The sequence below is a fragment of the Sinocyclocheilus rhinocerous genome, unplaced genomic scaffold, assembly GCF_001515625.1.
Source record: "Sinocyclocheilus rhinocerous isolate Xijiao unplaced genomic scaffold, SAMN03320098_v1.1 scaffold1163, whole genome shotgun sequence".
Lineage (NCBI taxonomy): Eukaryota > Metazoa > Chordata > Actinopteri > Cypriniformes > Cyprinidae > Sinocyclocheilus > Sinocyclocheilus rhinocerous.
This window is the reverse complement of record NW_015642328.1, coordinates 194,075-219,450: the sequence shown is the minus strand read 5'-3', so window position 1 is coordinate 219,450 and position 25,376 is coordinate 194,075. Positions and strand designations below refer to the sequence as shown.

The following is a 25,376-nucleotide window of genomic DNA, read 5'->3' as shown; positions in this document are numbered from 1 at the left end:
GGATGGGAGACTAGGGAGCGTGTGAATGGTCCTCCCTCTCACCTTGACTCCTAATAAGACACACATGCCAGAGAGCAGACCGGCTATTCTGGGTCCGCTCTTACAACATGCCTCATCCAAGTGCCATTAGCAATAAAAATGAAGCACTTTATAAAGAAAGTGTTTTTTGAACCATTTGAAAAAACATTCTTTAGTGTTTTTTCTTCCCCTTGGAAAGTCTGAAATTATAAGATATTTGATATATCTACACATAATGCTAGTATGCTATAATGCTATGCATCAAATTACAAAAATATTGTCTTTAAAATAATACAACATTTAATATATTTGTTATATTTTTATTATAATATATATATATATATATAATTTTTTATTATATTATAACATGCACACATATATTTATATTTAATAAAATAATTTATATTAATTTATATTTATAAAATCAACCTTGAAAACAGTTGTGCTACTTAATATTTTTATGGAAACCGACCGTAATACATTTTTTGTTCAGAATTCTCTGATGAATGGAATGTAAAAAATAATAAATAAATAAATAATTTATTTGAAATTTATTTGAAAAAGTATTTTGCAACATTATGTATTTACTGTAAATTTTGATCAATTTAATGTGTACTTGCTGAACAAAAGTATTAATTAAAAAAAAAAAAACCTGACCCCGTCTCATACTTATGCTTTCATAATTTCACATTTGTCTGCATAAGACTAAAAATCTGCTCACTTCACCATGAAGAAACTGCCCAAAATTACATCAGGTTTCAGATCCAAATCTGTCTTCACATTGAGTCTCCACTTTCGGTGTAGTTTGTTGTGTATTATTTATATTTAATAAAATAATTTATATTTATAAAATCATCCTTGAAAACAGTTGTGCTACTTAATATTTTTATGGAAACCGTTATACATTTTTGTTCAGGATTCTATGATGAATAGTATGTAAAAAAAATAAAATAAAAAAAAAATAAAAAAAAAATAAATAAAGACATTAATAAAATTTATTAGAAATTTATTTTAAAAAGTATTTTACAACATTATGTCTTTACTGTAAATTTTGATAAATTTAATGTCCTTGCTGAACAAAAGTATTAAACAAAAAAAACAAAAAAACAAAACAAAGAAAACTTACTGACACTAAACTTTTTAACTAGGCTATTGCCATTATAAACTATTAAATAACTATTATACAATAGATCTTTTATATTTGTTTATAACTTTACAGCTCAATAATAGTCTATATATATTTTATAGGCTATCCTATTATTTTATACTCATTTTCAATATTAGTTATTAATTGTCCTGTTTGCATCTATATTATTTCTTCTAAGTTTAGAAAAAACTAAATAATGTTAAAAATTAAATAAAACACAACTGAATAAATAAAGCACATATAAAGCTAAGCTATAAAAGAAAGTATTTTGAGCATGTTTTTATTTCGAGCTGTATACTTTGAAAACAAACTTCTTTGTTAATACATTTGACTTGAGGGGTCTCAGATGTATGACTCCAGGAATGACGCGGTGACTGTGAAGCGGGAGGGCAGATGCCTGCAGACCCTGGCAACAGTGAGAAACGGCACAGGCGTCACTAGTAGTTATGCAACGCGCTGCTAACACACAGACAGCCGAGCGCGTGAGAGACTGAGCGAGCGCTTTCATTAAGGACTCCGAGAGCTCAGCAGGGTCTCTGCCATTTCACGTACAGAGCGCCAGAAATCACCCCGCTGCTAATGCTAAAAATAAAGCTTTCCTTTCACTGACGGATGTGGTGACTTGAAAGTTGTTTTGTGTTTACTTTTTTCACCTTCTTATTCTTTTTCCTCTCGGGGTTCCTGGGAAAAGGTCCCTGGCTTTTTCAAAGCTTGACAGGTTGATAGACAGGAATGGGTTCAAAGAGTCTGTAACCTTAACACACAGCTGTCTGAGGTCTTCCTGATCATACATGTGAACTGAAAACAAGAGTCAGATAGCCTGTTTCATATGATAAGAGTCATTCCTCAGGTAGAAAACTAAAATTTTTGCGATTTGAAGATGTTCATCGAACCTGCTTGTTGTATTTTTTTTTATTTAATGCTTTATTTCATATTAAATGGTTTCCAAAAAGTCAATCTATAATCAGTTAATTAATTTGAAAAAAAAAAAACAAACAAAAAAAAACATGTGGCTCCTACAGTTCATCTAAAGTTATATCTAATGTCAGGCTTTATTAGAACTTTGGCGCCCCCTGTAGGAGATATTTATGTTTTACATAAACTATGTCACTTATAGGCTACCTCACTCACTTTATTCAGAATTATTTAAAAGTCATGCATCTTAACTTTGAAATAATATGTTTTATTTTATCATTCCTACATAGGAATTACTGTGCAGAAATATCAAAAATAGAAAAGCTGCCACACACAGACATGCCACAACACAAAACCTAAACAAGAATTTACATCCAACAGATGGCGTAACGTGTGCAAGCAATGCGTTAATTAGAAGTTAAATACATTAATGTATGTAAATCCACGACATGACTGTTTTCAGTCTTTCACACATAAGAAAGCCCATGGGGTAGACACAAAATGGCCCTTTTAAATTCTTTTTTTTTTTTTCATGAAACAGAGATTAAAAAACACACACACACACACACACACACACACACAGCTGTCACTTTAACTTCAATGTAGCTAATATAATATAAATTATATTATTACATTGAAGTTAAAGTGTAATATAATATAATATAATATAATATAATATAATATAATATAATATAATATAATATAATATAATATAATATTTAAAACCTTTAATTAGACGCACTTTTTATTCTCTGGTGTGATGCGTTTTGGGGCAACTTTCTTTAGTACTCCACCTGGTTAAGTTAGCATCTGATTGGACATTTGAAGCAGCGCTGTTTTAACTGTCCAATCATGTGACAATAAGGTGTGGCTTCGAACAGCGCTGCTTTCACTGTCCAATCAGCTGCGAGTAAGGTGGGGCATTAGACCAGATTCACCGGGAGCGAGTGAGCGCTACAATCTGCTTAGACTCAACAACACGATATCGGTATGTAAATATTCCCGTGCACTTGTTTTTTTTGGGCTCGTTGCTGGGTTAAACAGAACACTGTCGACTTAATTTGCCTAATAATCTTTTTAATATTTTCACAGATATATATTCAGGGTTAAATGTTTAAGTTACATTAGTTACCGTGAAACTATGCGTCTCTCAGTGTTGCAACAGGTTGTTGTAAGCGCGTGTGCTTTGTTTACATAGGTAGCAGGATATATGTAATACGTGGCAAAAAGTTATCAAATGTCAGAATATACAGATCGAATAAGTTTTTATGTGAAGTTGATGTGATAAGGAGACTTTTCAAGTTGTTTTTGTGCCATTGTTACGTGTTGAAGCCTGTTTTACTCATTTGATTACATCACAGTAGATTAGTGTTGTGTGATCAGCATATAGATTGAGTTGATAATGAAAGGAAACGATCATATCAGTATACAGTATATTGTTGTGATACGCAAATCTTTAATATTCTTAAATGCTTAGTGCTGGTGAAAATAGTTTTAATTAGGCCTATAAAAATACCTCTCAGTACGTTTTTGTTGTTCCACTCTCTGCAATCTGCTACATTTCCATAATGCATGGTTATCTATTGTTGTAACATTTTAGTTGGATACATGTAGGCCTATGCCCCCACTTCTGCATATTCAGAATTTTTTAAGGGTTCACCAGTGATTTTAAAGAATCTGCAGTCACTTATTTTAACACAGTTTTCAACAAACAATACAGAAGTTGCTCAATATGGGACTTTCTTGAAATAATATGAGATGGTTTTAGCATCTTTTCATCATTTTGTGATAACGTTTATTTTCCCCTCCCAAACCTATGAAATCAGAATTAGAGTAATTTTTAGTGTTAGATTTAAAGCAGTCTTTAGTTCAGTTTTAGTTGAAAAATGGAGCTTAAAATTTTGATGACTCATGCTGCACTGCATAGATTTGTGTCCAATCAAACACTTGCTATCAGTTCATTAATTTAAAAGGAAATGCACAATTCCTCAGGGGATGGTGAAACTGAAACTGCTGTGAAAAGCATGTGGAGGTGGTGGCGGCAGCAATGTTTTTGATGTTTTGTATAGGTATGCGAATAATATGGAGCTTTGCTCTTGCTGAGTCATGGCTAGAACTGGGCTTGTACAGTTGGCTTTTGTCTATGTAAAACGCATACCTTAAATATCCATGTCCTTGTTGGGATTTACCAGACTACAAAGCATCACTCTAACATGACGTTTCAGAAATGAATCAAGACATAATGTTATATTATCCTTTGTCCTACATTGCAAAACCTGCCCACAATTCCACCTACCTTTGTGAAAATACTCTTATTCACTGACTCATGGATGGTAAAGGTTTGCGTATGGCAATGCTATGTGTATTTTACCTGCCTACATTAACTCAATTATAGTCTCACTATGTGTGAAAAGAAAGTTTGTAGTTGTCAGCATTCATCTTCATACACGGCCGGGCAGTGTTACCGCAGGGCACATGGTGTTTTATCCGAGGGGAAATGTCCTTCATTAGCTGCATTCATCTGTCCCAGGTGGTGGAGTGACCTCTTTACCTATTTGTTTTTACTCGTTCTACTTGTTTTGGAGCTGATGGCCGTGTCTTTGAAGACTGAGCGCAGCAGGATTTTCTGGTAGAGCGTCTGGAGATTATGGTGTTATTCATGTGAGCTTCACTGCTCTGTAAACAGTTTCTGTGAACTTGGCATGAAGCAGAGAACTTTTGGGAAGGAGGGGGGTGTAGGCGCTTTTTTATTAAAATCAAACTACTTTTTGTTGTCTTGTGGTGCTGGGCTGAGTTTTAGTGAGACATCTCGGCAAGCCCACTCCATGAGGTGAGGCTTTAGGGAATGACGGGGTCTCTCCTGCTAGGCGCAGTAGGGGGACACTGCAGGAGTTAAGGAACTAATTTTCTGTGCTGGTGGATGATCTGGCTCCTCACTGGCCCCTTAAAACCTGTTGGTCTTAAACCAGGAATGGTTAATGCCATGGTTGGTGAGGCAGGAGATCATCCTCACCATATACATTTCAAAACAACAACAACATAATCAGGCTAGACAGATGCAAAACAAAACTAACACACAAATCTTGATAACTTCAATTATAATCAAGCTGTCTGGAAGCAAACACTTGTTTTTGTCATGCTGTAAAACTACTCCAGCCACTTTATTTTCCCCAGAGTTTTTAAAACTGATATTATTAAGAAATATTATACTGTAGGTCTGATTGATTGCTATGAATTTTATTTATCATATATTTTCATTTCAACATCATACACCCAAGTGTTATTTCATTGTTATATTTTTATGTTTTTTTTATAAATATTTTGAATTTGAATTATTTGAATTTTAGTTTTAATCTTAGTTTAGGTTTTAGTCATTTTGTTATGTGCTTTAGTAATTATTATTATTATTTTTTAGATATTTATGTTTAGCTTTATTTGATATTTCCTGTTATATATCCATTTATATTATGTTTTAGTCTTAGTAATTTTAGTTAAACATTTATTTTACATAAACTAAACTTTAATTTATGTATATATATATATATATAAATTAACAAAATTATTTTTTAAATCTTATTAATTTTAGTGTTAACAATAACAACAACATAATTTGGATCATTGCTATTGGCCCAATAGGATGCTGAACTGAGCCCTGTTGGCTCTTCATGATGTGATGCACCTGATGCTTCTTGTGTTCTGCACTACTGTCATATACCCGGGTGTGTAGTTGGTGACCACCATGTATTTTTGAGGTCTAGCTGTGACTTGACATAGCAGAACTACCACATAGATAATAACTGTTTGTTCCTGCATTTCTGGACACTTTGGACGCGGTTTTTCCTGTTTGATCTGTTTGTTTTTACTCCTAGCTATTTTTTTTGTTTTGGTAAGTGTTAAAACTTGGACTCTGTGAGGCAAACTCACTGTGACTCTGTGCGCTGACAGCAGGAAATTATGCAGTGTCTGAAAGCACAGTCCGAATGATGATGCCATGCATGATCATGAGCTCTCGGATGGCTGTGCGAGAGAGAGATTTGACACAGTAAGAGAGTTCTGCAGACCAGTTCTGCCAAACGTCCCAATATTGTGCACATATCTTGTGGACGCCAGCATGCACCGCTGACATAACTGACAGACCGCCAGAGCCCAAGCCTGTTGGAGTCTGAGAAGTGGAAGGAAGTTTTGTAAGATTTTGCAGCTGCAAACATCGGTGTTGCTTTAAAATTCTGGCTACACACTCTAAAGGCTCCAGACAGAGTGCAACTAAAATGGCCAGAATGAAAATATTTCAGAAAAAATGTAAATGTAGTCAGATGGGGCAGCTTTATTTGCATGTGTGTGTTTGTAAGATTTGAATCAGTCAAACAGGTTCACAAATCTCACAGACCCAAACTCATCAGTGAGTAAATGGTTTGACTCTTTAAATGACTGCTGAGTAAGAGACTGACTTTTTTTAACTTTTTTTTTTCCTGTTCATATCTGACTCCATATTAACCAAGAACTAATAACAATTACTGTAATGTTTACATTAGGTAATTGCTGACTGGTTGTTTAGTTAAAAATGTACAATTACAAGTTTGTAAAAAATGGTATTCTAAAAAAAATGGGATAAAAGTTACAGCATAGTGTAAAAATAATAAAAAAATATTTTTTTAATCATTCTTTTCAAGAAGACCCAATTCATTTATAATTAGAGGTTTTTGGTTTTTAATGTTAGTTTTCAGGCCATTTTACAAATGGTGGTAACAAATGGTAAATAAATAAATAAATAAATATATGGGTGTTGTGCAATGTTGAATGAATCCTCTAGTTGGTGGGAGGTGCTTTGCTTTGTTTGGTGTGAAATAGGGGGCTGAGGAAGGGTAGCATGCAGCCGGATTGTGAATGCAAAGGAGAGATTTACCAGAACAAAAACATGTTACGGAATTGGCCCCAGTTTACCAGATTGTTCAGCACATCCAAGTGTGTTTCCTCTATGAAAGTGTGCTTCCTGCAGGGTCTCGATTTAGGAGAGAAAATAGGCCCTCTCTGATGTGGAAAAATCCTGATCACAATGGCCTCTGAGCTTTTGCCACTGTGCTTTTCCTCTTTCGTGACATTTGAAGGTCATTTGTGACTTTTTGGTGGTGCATTCTTCACCCGGTTCCTCGTGTACACTTAATAATACATTAGAGTGCTGTGATCCTTGACACTTTAAGCTTTGATTTTCTTTAAAACACACTGCTTTTATGTCTCCTCTTTGTATGATGTTTGATCCGAGTAGCCAGAGGGGCTGTAGTAGCTATTTGTGTTATAAATGGTTTTCAGTTGTCAGACATTTATCAGTAGTCCTTCCTGTGGCTTCGCACTGCCTCCATCCTGTTTTAAAGCGCCCTGTCGAGGCATGTATTTTTCTGTTTGGCAGTCAAAAACACTTACACAAGCCTTCTGTGTTTACTGCTGTCACTACTTGCTGTGGAGAAATTTATTTTGCCTAGACAATACATGTTGTCCCTGAGTTTTCCATTCTCTGTCTCTTATTTTTTTCCTGTAGCAATGGTTGTTCATTTGTGGTATCACAGCCTCAAATTTGCAGTCTTTTTGTATTCTCAACAAGCACAAGTAGAATATAACTCATCCTGTAAAGCCTCCTCACGGGATGAGTTATGTTCTACTGTTTGTTATGTCAACTGTGTGGTTACACTTGAACTACTGATTCCTGAAACTGAATTTTTGACACACTGATTCACAACTGCACCAAATCAGCATGTTAAAATGATTACTGAATGGTCATATGTCACTAAAGACTGCTGAAAATTCAGCTTTCCCATCACAGGAATAAACTACATTTCAAAATATATTCAGGCATTAAAAATTGTACTAATATTTAACAATATTACAGGTTTTGATGAATTCATGATATTTCAAAAACATTTAGTTTTACTTCTTGTTTTAAACATTTTTGTCAATTCGAACTGTTTGGTCAAAGGTTCCTTAATGTCCCTTTTAAATGAAAATTAATTTTGTGGTAAATACCTTTATCAAAATATATCTAACCCTAATGAATAGCTGATGGTTCTCTCTTCTTAAGCCTTCCTAGGTGGACATGGAATCCAAGATTTGGGGGGAGTGAGACGACGTTACAAGGTACAAGACACAGGACAGGACAACTCCCATGGCTGCTACAGCCAGTAGCAGGACTGAACCCAGACCAGGCTGGGTTGCTTTTTCAGATGAGGAGTCACAGGCAGGTCAGTACAAACATAGTCTTTACTTAGAGTTACAAGATGTTTTATGAGTTTAATTCTCATGGAACAAACATAACTACTAGAATGTGTACCTTGAATCCTGTGCTGATGAATGTCTGCAAAACAAATACATGTAAATAGAGGTTTCTATTTGACCAGTCAATGACAGACCATAGTCAGGGTAGAAGTAGGGCTGGACAATAATTCAGTATCAATATGTATCGCGATATAATTTTTTTCAATAACGGTGATATGATTTTTAAACACATTTCCGATATTTCGATATATATTACCAGTTTCACATACATTGATTTATTTGTGCTTTTTGACTTCGTGGAATAAACATGAGCAGTGCACGTTTCAAAATCAATTATACACTATTCCATTCAGTATAATTTTTATTATTTTTTTGGGAAAGAAATTATAGAAATTAATACTTTTATTTAGCAAGGATGCTTACAATTGATCAAAAGTGATGATAAAGGCATTTATAATGTTACAAAAGATTTCCATTTCAGATTAATAGTGTTCATATCGATATCGGAATTATATCGTATCGACCGAAATTAAGAAATATATCGTGATATAAATTTTGACCATATCGTCCAGCCCTAGGCAGAAGCCATTCTGCATTTTATGCAAGTGAAGGCTGTGAGGGATAGACTATAGTGTGTACAGTATAAAAGTACTAGATTTGAAAACTCACAACTTTCAAAACAGTTTTATGGAGTTCTTGTCTACAGAAAGTTTCTTTGGAAAGATGTTTTGTCAGCTGCACAATTGGCATGATGTTAAACAACAGTATAAATCCACCAACCATACTGTACTTCTATCCCTCATAGCCTTGTTTTCATTCTTGTCAAAAATTAAATATGGTACTACCCTGACTAATGTCAGTTTTAGACTGGTGGGAAGCCATGTCCGATGTTGGATTGTTGAATGATGCTATAGATGGCAAAGAAAAAGCTCTAGAAGTTCTTGTGTCTAATTGAAAAATAGTTTCAGGACTTTATGTGCACCATTTGTAAGGAATTATAAAGACGTGTAACCTTTTTGCTGAGTGGATATCAGTTTGTTTTACTCTGTCTGAGTTTGTGTTCAGACCTTTCTGTGAGATTCCTGCGTCCTGAGGTCATTGCTCCATAGTGATTACTGCGGGAACGGTCCACAGTTCTTGCACTCTGCTAGATTTAACATTTAACTGTGACCTTTTTACTGAGAAGAGGCTGTATTTCTCTAACTGTGTTTCTTCTTCTGGTCCAAAGATGAGGACCACCTCCAGCCCTCTTTAGATCAGCCTGTGCAGGACTCTGCTACTTGGGCAGAAGTACCATGCGTGTCTGGCAAAAAAGCAGAGCAGCTGAATTCCTGGGTTCAGTTTGATGACAAACCATGGTCACCCTCTCCTCCTCCTCCTCCCCCATCACAGGTAAAAGGTATGAGAACAACTTAAATATGTTTTTTATTGCATGGAAGTTCGAATCTAACCATGAGATTCACATACTGTGCTCCCAAAGGCATGTTCGGAGTACAATACAATCCATCATCCCTCAGTTCGTTTAAAAAACACTGACAATACAAGAAAACAGAGCAATGCAATGCACGCAGTTTCAAAAAGGGGTCATATAATAAGGAAACAAACTAAATCTTCTGAGAAAAGAGCTCAGTTTAAGTACTCTAAGGTTAACCCTCTGGGGTCTGAGGGTGTTTTGGGGCTTAAGTTCACACACACACACACATACAGTGCTGCTTGAAAGTTTGTGAACCCTTTAGAATTTTCTATATTTCTGCATAAATATAACCCAAAACATCATCAGATTTTCGCACAAGTCCTGAAAGTGAACAAAGAGAACCCAATCAAACAAATTAGACAAAAATATTTTCTTTGTCATTTATTTATTGAGAAAAATTATCCAGTGTTGCATATCTGTGCGTTGTAAAAGCATGTGAATCTTTGCTTTCAGTATCTGGGGTGGCCCCCTTTTGCTGCAATAACTGCAGCTTAACATTTCATGTAACTGCTGATCAGTCCTGCACAATGACTTGTAGGAATTTTAGCACGTTCCTCAGTACAGAACCACTTCTACTCTATGATGATGGTGGGTTTCCTCCTACGAACTGCTAGCTTCAGCTATCCTGGCCCAGATGCAGTAAAACAGGGCCAAACCATGATATTACCACCACCATGTTTCACAGATGGGATAAGGTTCTTATGCTGGAATGCAGTGTGTTCTTTTCTCCAAACATATCGCTTCTCATTTAAACCAAAAATTTATATTTTGCTCTCATCAGTCCTCAAAATATTTCTCCAGTAGTCCTCTTGCTTGTAGTTTTCATCTCAGCTGTTGTTGCTCTTGCATGAAATCTGCCTTAGGATGAAGTCAAGGGTGCAGCCGGTCTATCATTCCTTCATAATATGATCACTAAGAGATCAAGCCTGGGTTTGTTAAAGTACTGCTTATTTAGTCCGATTACAGGGGCTGTCCAACAGATGATTTCAGGTTTGATGCCTTAATTTCCATGTGTGGTCTAGAGGAAGCTTTAGCAGCCAGAAAGCCAATGTCTGATGTAGGGTTTATCCAACCACAATGTCTTACATTATTTATATTCAAAGGCATCCAGATTCATATCACTTTGGATCGACTAAATACTATTTTTTTTTTTTAAATGGGAAGATAAAACAACAAAGATGAGTAGTGAAAGCAATGCTTTTTAATGCTAATGCAACAGAAACTTCATGTTGACATTGTTATATTAAATAAGTATATTGTGAACATAATGCGTTAATTTTTTTCAATCGACTAAAAAAACCCATCAGAGCACATATGGATCCATCTGAAGTTGTTTGTGGTGAAATCAGAGGTTTGGGAACCTCAGGAAAAGGAGTGTTAGGTGGAGTAATCCCACATGCACACTTGTTTTCTTTTCTCATAGACTGAGAATATTATTCAAATCTTTAAAACTATTCATTTGAATGGCTGAGATTTCACTCATCAGTGGCAAGACGGCTATATGAAAATACAGAGATCTGAGTAGTTGGAATCAGTTCAAATTCAGTTTATTAATTTTTAGGAAAGACTTTTAATCACTTGGCAAGTGATAATTTTTTATCATGCAAGTGCATTGTTCCTCTTAGAGTTAGCTGACTGTACTTTTAATTTTACAACCTGATGATGCAGTAGTGTCATGCTTAGACATCATCTTTTTTTGTTTTTGTGATACTTAGTCAGATGATGAATAAATTCATTGCATCCAACCACTTCTCTGTTGTAATGACTTGCATGATTAATCTAATGTACTTCTGCATCCATTTCAACCTGTAACCCCAAAATGTTTATATTTGTAACATTTTCAAGTTCTTCTTTATGTTGTACTTTTTAAAGTAGGTCATAAAGTTTTAAATAACTACTTTTGTGAACTTTTTTTAATTGAGCTCCAGAAAAAAAGCATGCGACTGGATTTGTTGCTAGGCAGTGAACACATCCTGTGTTTGGGATGTTTTTGAATCCCAATTGTTTAATTAAGCATCAGCAGTGCCTACATGTATTTAAAGGACTGGAAGTGTGTCATCTGACTTCACATATTTACTCCAACCTGAATCTAAAACATCATCTGTGTAGTACTACTGTATTCTCTCTATCATTGTTTCAAAGCATTCTTCTACACAGTATTTCATAACATAAGTAATGTGTCCTCTGATAGTAATTACAGCAGTGCTAATTAAAATAATTGAGTCGATCGATTCGATTGTTTGACGAGGCTGATACACATCAGTATGCTGCGTTATCTCACCTCACCCTTGATGTTTAATCCTTTTACTAAAGGGCTTTTCCCCACTGTGAATATTTAATAGTCTCTCGTTCCTAATTCAATGATAACACCTGTTCATTAGCGACACACATTTACGGTATTCAAACACACATAACAGAGTTGTGCACCATTCAGAATCAAAAATGACAATACCTTCAGATTTCAACTCAATTCCTGAATTACAGTAGAAAATAGGAGGTAGAATTGTCATTTAAATTGTAGTCGTTTAATTTCAGGAAATTAAAATGGAATGAAATGCAAATAAATTAATGGAAATAATTATCGACACTACCATTCAAAAGTTTTGGGGGCATTAAGATTTTATTATTTTTATTATAAAAAATTAATACAAATTATTGCATATAATAGGAAATTCATTTATTCAGCAAGGATGCATTAAAGTGATCAAAAGTTACAATAAAGACTTGAATAGTTACAAAAGATTTCTATTTTTTAATAAATGCTGTTCTTTTTCATGGTTTCCACAAAAATATTAAGCAGCTCAGCTGTTCTCAGAATTGATAATAATAAGAAATGTTTCTTAAGCACCAAATCAGCATATTAGAATGATTTCTGAAGTATAATGTGACACTAAAGACTGGAGTAATGGCCGATGAAAATTCAGCTTTTCATCATAGGAATAAATTACAATTTAAAAGCTCTTAAAATATAGAACAGTGACTCTAAAGTGTAATAATAATTCACAATCGTACAATATCCCAATATAATAAATGCAGCCTTGGTGAGAAACATGGAAAAAAAATCTTACCAACCACAAATTGTTTCAAGTTAATGTATGTAAATATCTTTATACAAAAAAATGTATGGTATACATATGGATTATGTGTGTATATATATATATATATATATATATATACCTGCATGAGGGAAATGCATTAACACATATTTCTGGGTGAACTTTTCCTTTTTAAATCCAGAATTTTTACCTGTTTGTGAAGATGGCAGTTGTTTTATGCCTATATATCCTAAATCTATATCTCTAAAGACATTTGCTTTATTGCAGGTCCCAGGCACAGCATTTGCTCTTCGGCCAGTTTCTGGAGTGCCGTTCCCCCATCAGAGAGCAGCTGGACCACCCAATCAGAGGAGCAGAGCTCCGTGAGCATGGGGGCGTCTTCCTGTGACCTGCCCTCACTTAACACTGAAGAGCCACCCAGTCAAACACCCTCCTGTCCCCACTCTCCTAGTGAGTACCACACACACAGAGTCCTACCTACTAAGTTAATAAATGTGTAACTCTCATCAGTCGAACATCTGTAAGTGGCGGATTTATATCCACCCAGTGCCTCAAACAGTAATTAAAATCTGTCCCCTCGTGAGAAGACAGAAGGAAGTGGGAATCGCACAGGAAATGCTTCACATGCTGAATTATCCATCAATAAATCCCTTCCGTTGCTCAGCACAGCCTCCGGGGTCGCATCTAGGAACGCAGGCGGAATGAAAAGACGGTTTCTTTTCACGACGGAGTAAATGATAGAGGAATCGGAACAAATACATTCACACGGTCTGTGACAGCTGCTCCTCAGACGCTCCTCTCGTGTGAGTGATGGTGGCTCTGAAGGAACGCTGTGCTGATTTGAGGCAGGACGCTCTCTCTCTTGCAGGTAATTTGTGGCAGAGCGGTTAGCGCTCCTGCACGATCCATCTCGGGCCTCTTGCCTCGGCCCTCCAGCAATAGCTCACTCAGACCAGGGTTTCTATGGAGACAGGAGAGGTTGAGGTGCTTAAGACGGTTTTATTTATTAAAATGCAGCATGCTTCATTTCTCAGGCTGTGGGAAAATGGAGTCACATAGAAGTGCATATTGAGTGTTAGTTAAAGCAAATGTTAAGGTAAATAGTCAAGTGTGTAATTATGCCAAGCTACGCTGGAGTTTGGTAGTGTTTGAGCCTGTAAGAAAAAAGATAAAACATTCTTTAAAAAAAATTTTTGGTTCAGGAATATGAATGTGTCATTGTAAGCCGAGACTATTGGTTACGAGTGAATATGAGTGTTTATGCAGCTGTATGGTGCAAGCCAGGTCTTTATGAAAGCTTTGTGTCAGGCTAATTTACAGGCACAGATGGCTAATGATGTTCTTTATCAGGACGTGCAGTGCATTTGATATACAATGCACATTTTCATTTCCTTCTCATTCCATTTCTGGTGATGCATAAGAATGCTGTTGTCCATAGAGATGCAATGGGTGTGTGTGTGTGTGCGGTTGGGAGAGGAAGAGAAAACGTGTGTGAATGTGGTTTTGTCATACCCAAAGGCGCCCACACAGAAGGGCATTGTCATCAGTTAGCAAATCTCTACAGAGAACAGCATAAATTACTGTAATCTCAGATCAGCAGAGGTTATAGAGTAGAGCAACAGCTTGTTTAAGAGCACATCCTGCTGGGAATCTCGCACGCTTCCTCATTGTCTGTGACCTTTAACCCCTGCAAATGTCCTCGTGAAAACACCTGCCTCCTGTGACTCACACCTGCAGCTATCACTCCGCTTCACATTATGGGGAAGCTCTTCCTGTCAGAGATGACACTTCCACTGTGTCTTCTCACCAACATGCATCATTTAGTGACTTTAAGGTTTAGAGTAATGGTGAAATATGATCATTTAACAGTAATAGTACATTAAGAGTGCCAGTCTCCATTTGATGAGAACATTAAGGAAAATGAATGGGTGCACAGTAAGGCTAATTCTGAAGTTATCCCCAGTTAATGCTCTGGTTTAGAAGGACTGACCTGAAACCAGCAAAATAAAGGTCAGTAGCTTAGTGCTGTGGGAAAGGATTGAGAGATCTCAAAGCAGATCAAGACTTCAGTGCAAACACCACCTGCCAACCATTTGTCTCGGCTCTTAAGTTTGCAGTCAGATGGCAGTTGACTTGCACGTTTTGTAGCTGTAAAAAATAGTTGTTTGTTGCACACCATCATGTTATTGATGAGTCAGTTTCTGTATCACATTTCCACGCCTTCTCTTTTATATGGCAAATAATTGGGATATTCAAAGGACAGAATCACTTCTCCACATGGTTACAGACAAACATGAGAGAGCACACAAAATGTTTCTGACCTTGTTTTCGACCAATCGTATTTCAAAGAATGCCTTTCTCTGTGAGTGTTGAGGTGTGGTTTCTGTAAAGACAGCTACCTGTCAAAAATGTAGACTCCTCCTGTGAAGGAGGCAGGCTGGCAGGCAGACCAACAGGCATCTACATGTCTGTGCGGGCACTTCACGGACAGAGGAGGTCATGTGACCTGCTTTTTAATGCATGGTGCCGTAGTGAAGCCTCACAATTAGTGTCCCATCTGTTTCCTCTCTTTAGCACCTGGACTCTTGAATCTGCTCTACTGGTGAGTCTTTTTCTTCACACTGTTGCTTTGTGACAGACTTTGCACAGAGTTTTGACTTATAAATGCTTGTGGTTGTTGCAGAGTTTTCGTTTAGCCATTCTTCCTTCCTCTGTTAAGAAATATATAACGTGATCTTTTAATGCTGATTATGCATATATTCGTCTTTCAATTTTGTATTCTAAAACTGGGTAGTCTGTTTTTAAAAAAGAAGCGGGGTGAGAGCATTTGTTGGAGTCTCACTTGGCATTGCTTATATAGCCTCAGGATCAGCGCTCTATCCATGCTGAGTTTTGCTTGGAGCTGGAAGTTTGACGAAATACCAGTAAGTTGATGCTTAGCAACAAGATTTTGCTTTCATGGTTTACTCAGTAGAACAGACTCTCTAGACTGCAAAAAAAAATTTTCTTAATATTTTTTTGTCCAGTAAATATAAGATAAATTTACTTAAGAAGCAAAGTTGTGTAAGATGTTTTTGTTATAAGTATAAACCTCACTAAACTGTTACTGATTTATGCTTGTAAAAAATGGCAGTATGTTAAAAAAAAACTTAATATAAATTCTGTTCTCAGAAAACAATGTATGCAGTATAAGTAAATAATTCTTGCTGGATGTTTAGTTATTTTTTTCAAAAACAATTAAATACTGATTAATAACTGTTTGCAGTGTATGCTAGTGTTCTGCAATTAAACGGTGTCTTTGTTGGAATAAAAAATAGAGATGTAAAAAAATATAGAAATGTATTTATTTTTATTAATTAAACTTGAACTTAATTAAACTTTGAACATTTGTTCTGATGGTTGCAATTTGCATCTCACCCTCTGGCTGATTTGATGTATCCCTTGTAAGAACATGAACAAACTTGCTTTGGAGGTGCGCAGACGCTGTTCATAAGTATTCATGTTTGAGACATTGCATTTTTTTCTGAGCTGGGATAATCTTTTAACCTTCTGCCTCCAGGGCTGATAAGATATGAGCCTTGAAATCTGAGTCTTTTTATGTTTGTGGCCGCTTCTGTATGTGCACATGTCTTGTATTGTAGTCTTTTATTATTTTCTGTTATAGTAATGGTTTCAGTTGATTTGTAGTGTGATGAACCCTGTTGAACTAATATGAGAAGATTAACAAAGCCACAAGCCATAGTGCCAACACTCTCTCACATTTAATAAGCAATGTTTTAAGAGACTGGAAAGAGTTGGCCTGAACAATTCAAGTATAAATTAGGCCCATAGCTTTATTAGTTGTTTATTGGATTTTAGTTTCTAAAAATTGTTGTTTGTGAGTTAGTGTGTCAGAGTCTGAGTGTGCATATGTATGCTCTTGTTGCATAGTGCAGTCATGCCAGTTTTCAGCATGTGAGACAGACCATTCAGTGCTTTGTTGCATTGGCAGAGAAAGTAGGTCTGAGGTGGGGAATGCTGGTGCCTAGCAACAGGTAAAGACTGTCTCTCTAATTTGGCATGGGAGAACTAGAACAGACAAGAGTTTGAGCTTGGTTCAAGAGAGCAGAAGGATTAATTAATTAATTATTTTTTTTTCTTTTCTTTTGCCATCACTCTTACTTGTGCTTTTTTGCAGGTTCATTCAGAATTATTGAACGTCCCAGTTTCAAATGAAAAGTGTTTACATGACATTTTAAAAACTGTGTTAGTGGGACATCGATTTTTTTAAAGTGCATGTAAACATACCGAGTCAAGGTCTGTAATCTGAATGTGGTAAATAGTCAAATTGTTAGCCGTTAAAAAGTAGGGGTATTGCACAAATTAATTCAAGCTCTTGCGATTTGGTCTTCAAGCTGTCTTCTGTGACCTTGGTGTGACTAAAAATAAATTGATTATTCAACTATCCCATTGTTCCTGAAAATAGATCCATTTTGTCCTAGTGAAAAAAAACAACAACTCTCAGACTGAAAACTTGATTATTCTGTAGTCAGTCACACCTCTTCTTATAAAATATTAATATATCTATATTGAATTGAATGCATAGCATGTTGAAAGAGAGTGAAAGTATGCGAATGCTTGCTTATGAATTGTGGTTGATTGGAATCTGCCTCTTTCCTGTTAGTGGAAATGTCTTTCAGTCGTTTCTTGATTTGGACCAAAATAATCCAACCATTGTGACTCTAATTAGGTTTCAGAAATAGGCTCAAAGGACACTGGAAAGTCCAAGGAGGTCATCCGTTTTCTTGTTTATAAGATTATGTCTGCCTCTCATATATGACATGCTTTTTTTCCCTGCTCAGATTTCATCTAAAAGTGTTGAAACAGCTCCGTATTCTTTTTTTATTGATAGATTCTTCTGTGTGCCAAGAGGATGAAGGAATGAACATGGATTCATTCAACTGGACAGCAAACAACCAACACACTAATGGCCAATCTTATGTCACCTCCAACCGCTTTGCCAGCTGGGTTACCTTTGATGATGAGGAGGACTCCGTTTTCCAACCTCCAGGGAGACAGTCTAATATAAAACTGGATAACCTCAACAATTCTCCTCTGCAGGATGCCAACAGCAACCTGATTTCCTCTTCCTTTTGTGGCCAGATGACAGAGAGACACATTCTGGACCTGACCCCTGATGGCACCAATTCCATCTTTGAGTTTAATAACACACTATCGAACAACAGCGTGCCTTACAACAAGAAGAACCCTTTCCTGGATGATGAGCTCTCGAACCTACAACCTTCGCCTATTAACCCCTTCAGTGCCTATTTAGACAAAACAGACCTAAAAACGTCCAAAGGCATTGGCTTGTGTCAGGAGGTACCAGATGTGTCCAACTTCAGCTCACCGTTCTTTGAGTATGAAGATGCTGATATCAAAAGGGAATCTGTTAGGCTTTTCTCATCTAAGAAAGACTCTGTAGTTGGAACAGATAGTATCCCATCAGGCTTTCCTGTAGATGGTCTGGATCAGCTCAGGAATATTCACATTTCTGACCCTGACCGTGACGGTAGTCCTACTCTACCAGATGGTTCAGTGGAGGAAGTTGACTCTGATGATTCTACCTACGAACCAGACCATATGACTCCTCAGGATGGCTGGCCCATGCTCCTGCGCATCCCAGAGAAGAAGAACATCATGTCCTCACGTCACTGGGGACCAATATTTGTCAGGTTGACGAACAGCGGCCAGCTGCAACTTTTCTATGAGAAAGGGCTGGAAAAGCCCTTCAAAGAGTTCCAGCTAAACTCCCAGCATGAGATATCTGAACCCAAGCTCCAGAACTACGACGAAAATGGCCGTGTTCATACCATCAGTGTAGACCATGTGGTTTACAAAGAGAAGAGGAAGATCCAGCCCAAGGTCACAGTGGTTCATATGCCTGTGAGAGAGCAAGCGGTGAAGCTTGGGACAACAAATTACGAAGACTTCTTGAGCTTTCAACATGCTCTGCAGGAGAGCCTTGTAAGCCTCTCGGTGGATCAAGAAGGTATTAACTGGCCAACGACTTACACTGAGGAGGAGATCCACGTGGAGGTGAGGGATAACTTCTATGGGATTGTCTCCAAAGGGGACAGCCGTATCTTGGAGCAGCTAGTTTTGACCCGAGTGAACATGCTAGCCTTCTTGAACGGATCTCCACCTTGCAGTATCGGCCTCAATGATGTCCAGGTCAAAGGTAAAGAGGTGGTTTCTCGGCATGACATAATTCCCAACACAACGTCACGTTGGATTCAACTGCGGGATTGTCGACTGCATGAGTGTGTGGACCAGTTAGAGTTTGCGGAGTCCCGAGCCATTACGTTTAGCCCACCGGTTGGTCGCCACTTTGAACTTTTGTGTTTCCGAACGGCATTTGCTGAAAAAACCCTTCCCTTCACTCTGAGAACAGTCGCTTGTGTCAAGGGTGCGGAAGTGGAGGTGCAGTCCTGGCTGGTGATGTCAACGGGGTTTTCATCCAATCGGGATCCTTTAACATTAATACCATGTGAAAATGTTGCTATCCGTTACCCCATACCGGAAATTTGGGCAAAGAACTTTAAGCGGGAGAGTGTGACAGGAGAGAAGTCCCTGAAGGCTCGCTTCAATAAAGGAGCCAGTTTTGGTTCAACCAGCACGTCAGGGTCCGAACCGGCCATGAGGGTCACGCTCGGCACGGCGAAATACGAACAGGCCTTCAGGTCTGTGGTGTGGAGGATCAGTCGCCTGCCAGACAAGAACTCAGGTGGGAACTTTGAGGTGGCTATAATGTCAAATTGTGTAACAACAGGAATTTACTTAAAGGGATAGTTCACCCAAAATGAAAATTCTGTCATTAATTACTCACCCTCATGTCGTTCCAAACCCGTTAGACCTTCGTTCATCTTCAGAACACAAATTAAGATATTTTTGATGCATTCTGAGAGCTCTCAAGGCTCAGAAACGTAGCAAGGAGATCGTTAAAATAATCCATGTGACATCAGTGGTTCAACCGTAATTTTACGAAGCTACAAGAATACTTTTTGTGCACAAAGAAAACAAAAATAACGACTTTATTCAACAATTTGTCGCCTCCGCATCACCCTATTTGGAGAGTATCACATACGTAAACAACGTATGCTGTTCTGTGTCAGCTGCAACGTACGCGGATACGCAGTTTACGTTGTTTCCGCTTTGATCTGAACGTAAACAACATATCCGCGTACATACGTTGCATACGTTGTTTACGTATGTGATACTCTCCAAAATGGCACTATAGGGTGACGCGGAGGAGACGAATTGTTGAAAAAAGTCATTATTTTTGTTTTCTTTGTGCACAAAAAGTATTCTTGTAGCTTCGTAAAATTACGGTTAAACCACTGATGTCACATGGATTATTTTAACGATCTCCTTGCTATGTTTCTGATCCTTGATCATGTAAGGTTACTTAGTGTCTATGTGAGGGTCAGAGAGTTCTCGGAATGCATCAAAAATATCTTAATTTGTGTTCCGAAGATGAACGAAGGTCTTAGGGGTTTGGAACGATATGAGGGTGAGTAATTAATGACAATTTTAATTTTTGGGTGAACTATCCCTTTAAAAGTTTTTGAATGCAAAAAAGGTGACCTGTGTTGTTCTGAAGTTTAAAAGTAGTTTAGAAGTCAAATAGTAACCAATAATTGCTGTCACTTCTAAGTACTCATGCACATCCGTAATGTTAAATGTTTTTGTCAATTTAGTGACCTACAAATTGAAATATTTAGATATAGCATTAGCGTAGCATAGCCATGATACGGTCTCTACATTCAGGTCAAACTGATCTTGTTCTTCTCTGTTACTCTTATGCAGTAGCATATGCAAATAGTTGTTTAAGAGCTGTTTTATTTTATCTAGTTGTTTCATCACATGGATGTCAAATAGGTCTAGTCAGTAAATTAACCAACAAAAACTTTTTCTTAGTCTTACGGTATAATGATTTTACTGGTGCCCAGTATGAAAGATTTTGAAATAATGCCAATATTTGAAAATGATATTATTATTTTAGTGTTTGTTTTTCACTATAGTCATGATAATAATACCAGTATAGATAGTATTTAAAGATTTTAATATTTTGGTGCTGCTGAATAAATCCTCACATCCTCCAAATCACAATGCTATGGTAAAAGCCATGCCTCTTAATGAAGTATTGACTCCCAAAGCAAGTGCAGTGGTGTAGAAATATTTTATCCTGTTTGTAGATTTTCTGTTGTAATAGCATTTGCATTGTGGTCAGTCCTGGTATTTTTTTTTTCTGTCAATGGCTGGTGCTTTAGGCTTTTCAATAGTATATCAGCAGGGATCCCCTCCTCCTGCATGAGTCTGATTGGTTAGACAAAACTCACGCTGTCATCGTCTGTTAATTCACAGGCTCACAGTCTGACATCCCTGAGCTTTGCAATTCAGCTTTTCCTCAAACGATTTTTTCTTTCTCTCTAAAATTCTCGCTTCTCTAAAGTCATATTTCAAATAATAGTATGCAAAAAGTATATAGAATAATAATTTAGTTCACCCATATGACTTTTTCTTCCATAGAACACAAAAGGAGAATCTCAAATTCTTGAAAGGACAAAAAGGCACACTATATATTTCAGAAGTACTTCATATGACTCGTGAGCTACTTTTTGCAACTTTACAAGATATTTACATCATGTTTAGGTTCAAGTAAAAATTAGCATTTTTTGCATATTCAAAGTTTTGCCATCAAGACAAACACAAACCAATGCTGTTTGGCATCATTCATCTGAAGAAAACGTCTTTTTCATTACTTTCTTAAGTTCATTTTAGCAGAATCGAGGCCAGTTCTATGCTAATGTTAAATTATACATATCTACGCTGCTCGGGTCCAGTGGTTTACTTCATCTAAAAGGTCCTCTAGTAATTTGCATGAATTAATTATTTGCGTTAATATTGTATGCATTACATTAATATGGTTGTGGATGGTATTTTTTTGTAGCACTGGGACATCCTCATACGTTCTACTGTCATTTGGAGCTGGGCTCAGATTGGGAGGTGCCTCCTAAGTTTGAGTGCCTGGTGGAGGTTGAGTTTGACATGCCCTCTGCTTCTGCGTCCAAAGCCACCGTTCGCGCTCTGTCCGTGGGGGACAGAAATGACTTGAAGAAATGGATCACCTACAAATCACATTACTCCTATCAGGTATTCTGTCTGTGTGTGTGTGTGTGTGTTAGGGGAGGGTGAAGTAGCTGTGCCACCTTTTGCTTAAGTTGTCCTCCAGGCAAGGAGGAATGAGGTAAAACTAACACACTACTATATTTCAGTTATCTGCTATCAACTGAAAGTGTCGTTAAAAAAAGTTGTCATTAGAAAATTCCAAATGAAACTATAAACATAAACGAGGGGATATATTAATGCACAATCATATTACCTAAGTCTTAATGTAAAAAACATTTTTATTACTTGAAATGAAATAAACAACTGAAATCAATTTATTTTATTTTATTTACATTTTTTATTTATTTAAATTGATGTACTAAAATAACTAATATAAACACAAAAGCTTCTAAAATGACAAAAACAGCAAAATTACTAAAACGTTAACTAAAATAATTTTTTTAAACTAATAAATTAAAAACTAATTTCTTTTTATAAAAATAATAACTGATTCCAAATATATTACTGCATATATTAGTTAATACAACTATAATATTATCTCAATGATACTAAAATAAAATTGCCATATGTAATAACACTACATATATTTTAACCTAACTGTATATTTAAACTAAAATAAACATATTTTATATCAAATAAATTTGCTTTAGTTTAAGATTAATATCTTCATTTTTTGCATAACATTATCACTTTTCTCATGTGCTCGATCGCAAGAAACTGTATTATGATGGGTGCCTACTAAATGCTATGTATGGTCAAATGAGAAATTATGCATAGTTTGCTAGTTACCTTACCCCACTCTCCTCTGAATCTGTGTTCGTGTAGTAGTGATTAAAGCTGTTTATACCATGTTTTCTTATACACCTGTCCTCACCCTATGTATTACACAAAACCAGTAATTTAATTTGGTTATTTAGTGGTGATTTTCAAACCCTTCGGGCGGGTCTGAGCTAAATGTCATGTACCCTGTGACAAAGCCACTGAAAGCCAAGTTGTCACCCTCAAGCAACCTGCTGTGTCAGCTGCCAGAGCTTGTTTTCCCTACTGCATTCCAAACATGTCATTAAGGTGGCTGGAGCTGTTTTCTACAAACATCTGTTCCCATTACTGTTCAGCAGCCACAGGGAGTGATTCATCACTGAGCAGAGGTGTGCAACAAACAGCAGGACGGCAGGAACAAGATGTAAAATCTGCCTATAACCTCAGTATAGGAATGAGAGAGAAACCTGCTGATGAAGCATCTTGCTGTATATGATAAATGCAGCATAGCTGTGGGGCATGACAGTGGCAGCAGGTGTCTGAACCCCGGTGAGGTCAGTCATGGGCAGATTGAATTGGGTTGAGCATGTGAGAACGGGTGATGCTTGAGATGATGTTGTTCTGTTTACACTAGGTTATTAGTCCCGACTTCCTTTCGTTGTGAGTGACTGCCTCCGTCTGGCTAATGTTTGCTACTACTCGACTACTCACTTGCACTTGCTTCTGTTGTCCTGCAGGTGGCAGTGGAGCAGAAGAATGAGCGCACATTGGACAGTCCTCAGAAGGAGCAACCAGGCCAGTGCACTCAACAGTGAGGAACCAGGAAGAGAGGGAGGTTTAAGGCTTGCACTTGTTGAATGAGAGAAAGTTCAACCCTAAACTGGGGTAGTTTTCATTTACATTTCTTGCTTTTTTCCTTTTTGCAAAGATTACGTGTAATATTGAAATTAGATTAGAAGTAAGATGATATGCTAAAAGGGATCCCCCTTGCAACACTACAGTATATTTCCAGATCTCTGCAAGCATTGCATGTCCAAATATTTCAAGAATATGATTTGCTTTTTGCTATTAATCGTATTTTATGGACATGAAAATCTGGCTTTGTCCACAAGGCGAGTAACTTGCAATCATCTCATAAAGTAATCTAATTTGCCTAAAACGATGCAGCTGTTGTGGTTTGTTTTAGCTGCAGATATCACAGAAATGTTGTGTACATTTTTCTGTATATTTTGGCCTATGAAGAGTCATTTGTGTAGTGTTACCAAGTGAGTTTTCTTTTTATTTAACTTTGTACAGAGGATAACGAGGGACTTTGTACAGAGGAACACATTTCAGGGCTTTTTTAAAATTAGAAAACAAACAAGTAAACCTCACTAAATTCTAATTAAACATGCTTCTAAAAATACATGCTAGTAAAATGAAAGGTACCAGTAATGCAAATTGTTTACCTTAGATTTGTGTTCATGAGTCTCTTATAAGCACATTTTAAATTGTTTTTATGAATATTTATTAGAGCAACAAAAATTCCAAACGAAAATATCATTCAGATTCAATTAATTTGTTCACTTTTTTTCTTTGGGTTTTCTTTGGGTTTCTCACACATATACACACACACACACACACACACACAATCAAATACGAGTAGCTGCAAATGTGTTCAAGTCTTAAAGCAAAGTACTGCAGTGAGAAATGATTGTGAATGTAAAATACCCTGTACTTTGCATATCTTGACGAGTTAATGAGCATTTTTAAAAATGAGTTTAACAATTAAGTAGGTTCAAAAGGTGTCATAATAACTTTGTAAAACTAGCAACTACTACTGTAATTTTTCTTCACATTTCTTTTCAGGTTTATGTTCTGTTGATTTAACTAATTGTTGTTGAACTTTTACTGATAAGTAATAAGTGTTTAAAAAATAATATTTAAGATTACATTTCCCAAATAATATTTGTCCATTATTTTTGTTACATTTTTATTTCATATTTTGTTGTTTTGGTTTTGGGAGTCGCAGTTGCTTTGATTGTTCGGTGCACTAACCTAGTAGTAAGCAAGAATGAATTTGAAAATGACAATGTATTTTTTAATCATAATTAAAAATGATTATGATTTAAGATGTTTTGTCCTGTAATGCAGAGGAAAACATTTAATAGAACTATAAATTTCCTGATGATGGTTCGTCTGATCTGACCATGATCTCACACTGTTAAACAAAAAAATTATAACCAATGTTGTCGGCTTTTCTTATTTGGCTTTTTTATTAAGTACATTGACATAATTCTTTTAAAAAAATAAATACAGTAATGTAATATTTGAATACTTCTGTTAATACTGACACTTTGATATTAGACAAAGACATATTTTGCAATAGTGTCTTCAATTTCATTTATTATGTCTTAAAGAATGTTTTGTTTGTTCCAGGATTGATTGATTATATTGTGGTTTCTGGGTTGGATTTCTTTGTTCATGTTTGGGAATATCTATTCATTTAATACTGTTAGATGTTTTTTCTTTGTCTTCCACATAATTGTAATTCCACTATCATCAATCACTCAGTCAGTCATCATTTATCAGC

General features: G+C 36.5%; 1 protein-coding gene across 5 annotated transcripts; it reads left to right on the top strand.

The window, feature by feature from the left end:
- The first annotated feature begins 3,007 nt into the window (after nt 1-3,007).
- Nucleotides 3,008-25,033, top strand: ston2 (stonin 2). 5 transcript variants are annotated; one of them, XM_016572672.1, is made up of 7 exons: nt 3,008-3,068; nt 8,151-8,310; nt 9,573-9,743; nt 13,142-13,324; nt 17,766-19,640; nt 21,867-22,069; nt 23,542-25,033. In XM_016572672.1, the coding sequence occupies exons 2-7, from the start codon at nt 8,235-8,237 to the stop codon at nt 23,617-23,619; spliced, it is 2,586 nt and encodes an 861-aa protein (XP_016428158.1). In that variant the 5' UTR covers nt 3,008-3,068; nt 8,151-8,234; the 3' UTR covers nt 23,620-25,033. The 5 variants fall into 5 exon arrangements, with proteins under 5 accessions (XP_016428158.1, XP_016428159.1, XP_016428160.1 ...); XM_016572673.1 differs by lacking the exon at nt 3,008-3,068 and adding an exon at nt 4,723-4,741; XM_016572674.1 differs by lacking the exons at nt 3,008-3,068; nt 8,151-8,310 and having other exon boundaries at nt 9,619-9,736.
- The last annotated feature ends 343 nt before the right edge of the window (nt 25,034-25,376 follow it).

Bases quoted from the DNA above. Each gene is read 5' to 3' on its own strand.
- ston2 (XM_016572672.1), top strand. From the start codon at position 8,235: ATGGCTGCTACAGCCAGTAGCAGGACTGAACCCAGACCAGGCTGGGTT. The intron at 13,325-17,765 runs GTGAGTACCACA...TTTTATTGATAG, and splicing joins CTCCTGTCCCCACTCTCCTA to ATTCTTCTGTGTGCCAAGAG. The intron at 22,070-23,541 runs GTATTCTGTCTG...GTTGTCCTGCAG, and splicing joins AATCACATTACTCCTATCAG to GTGGCAGTGGAGCAGAAGAA.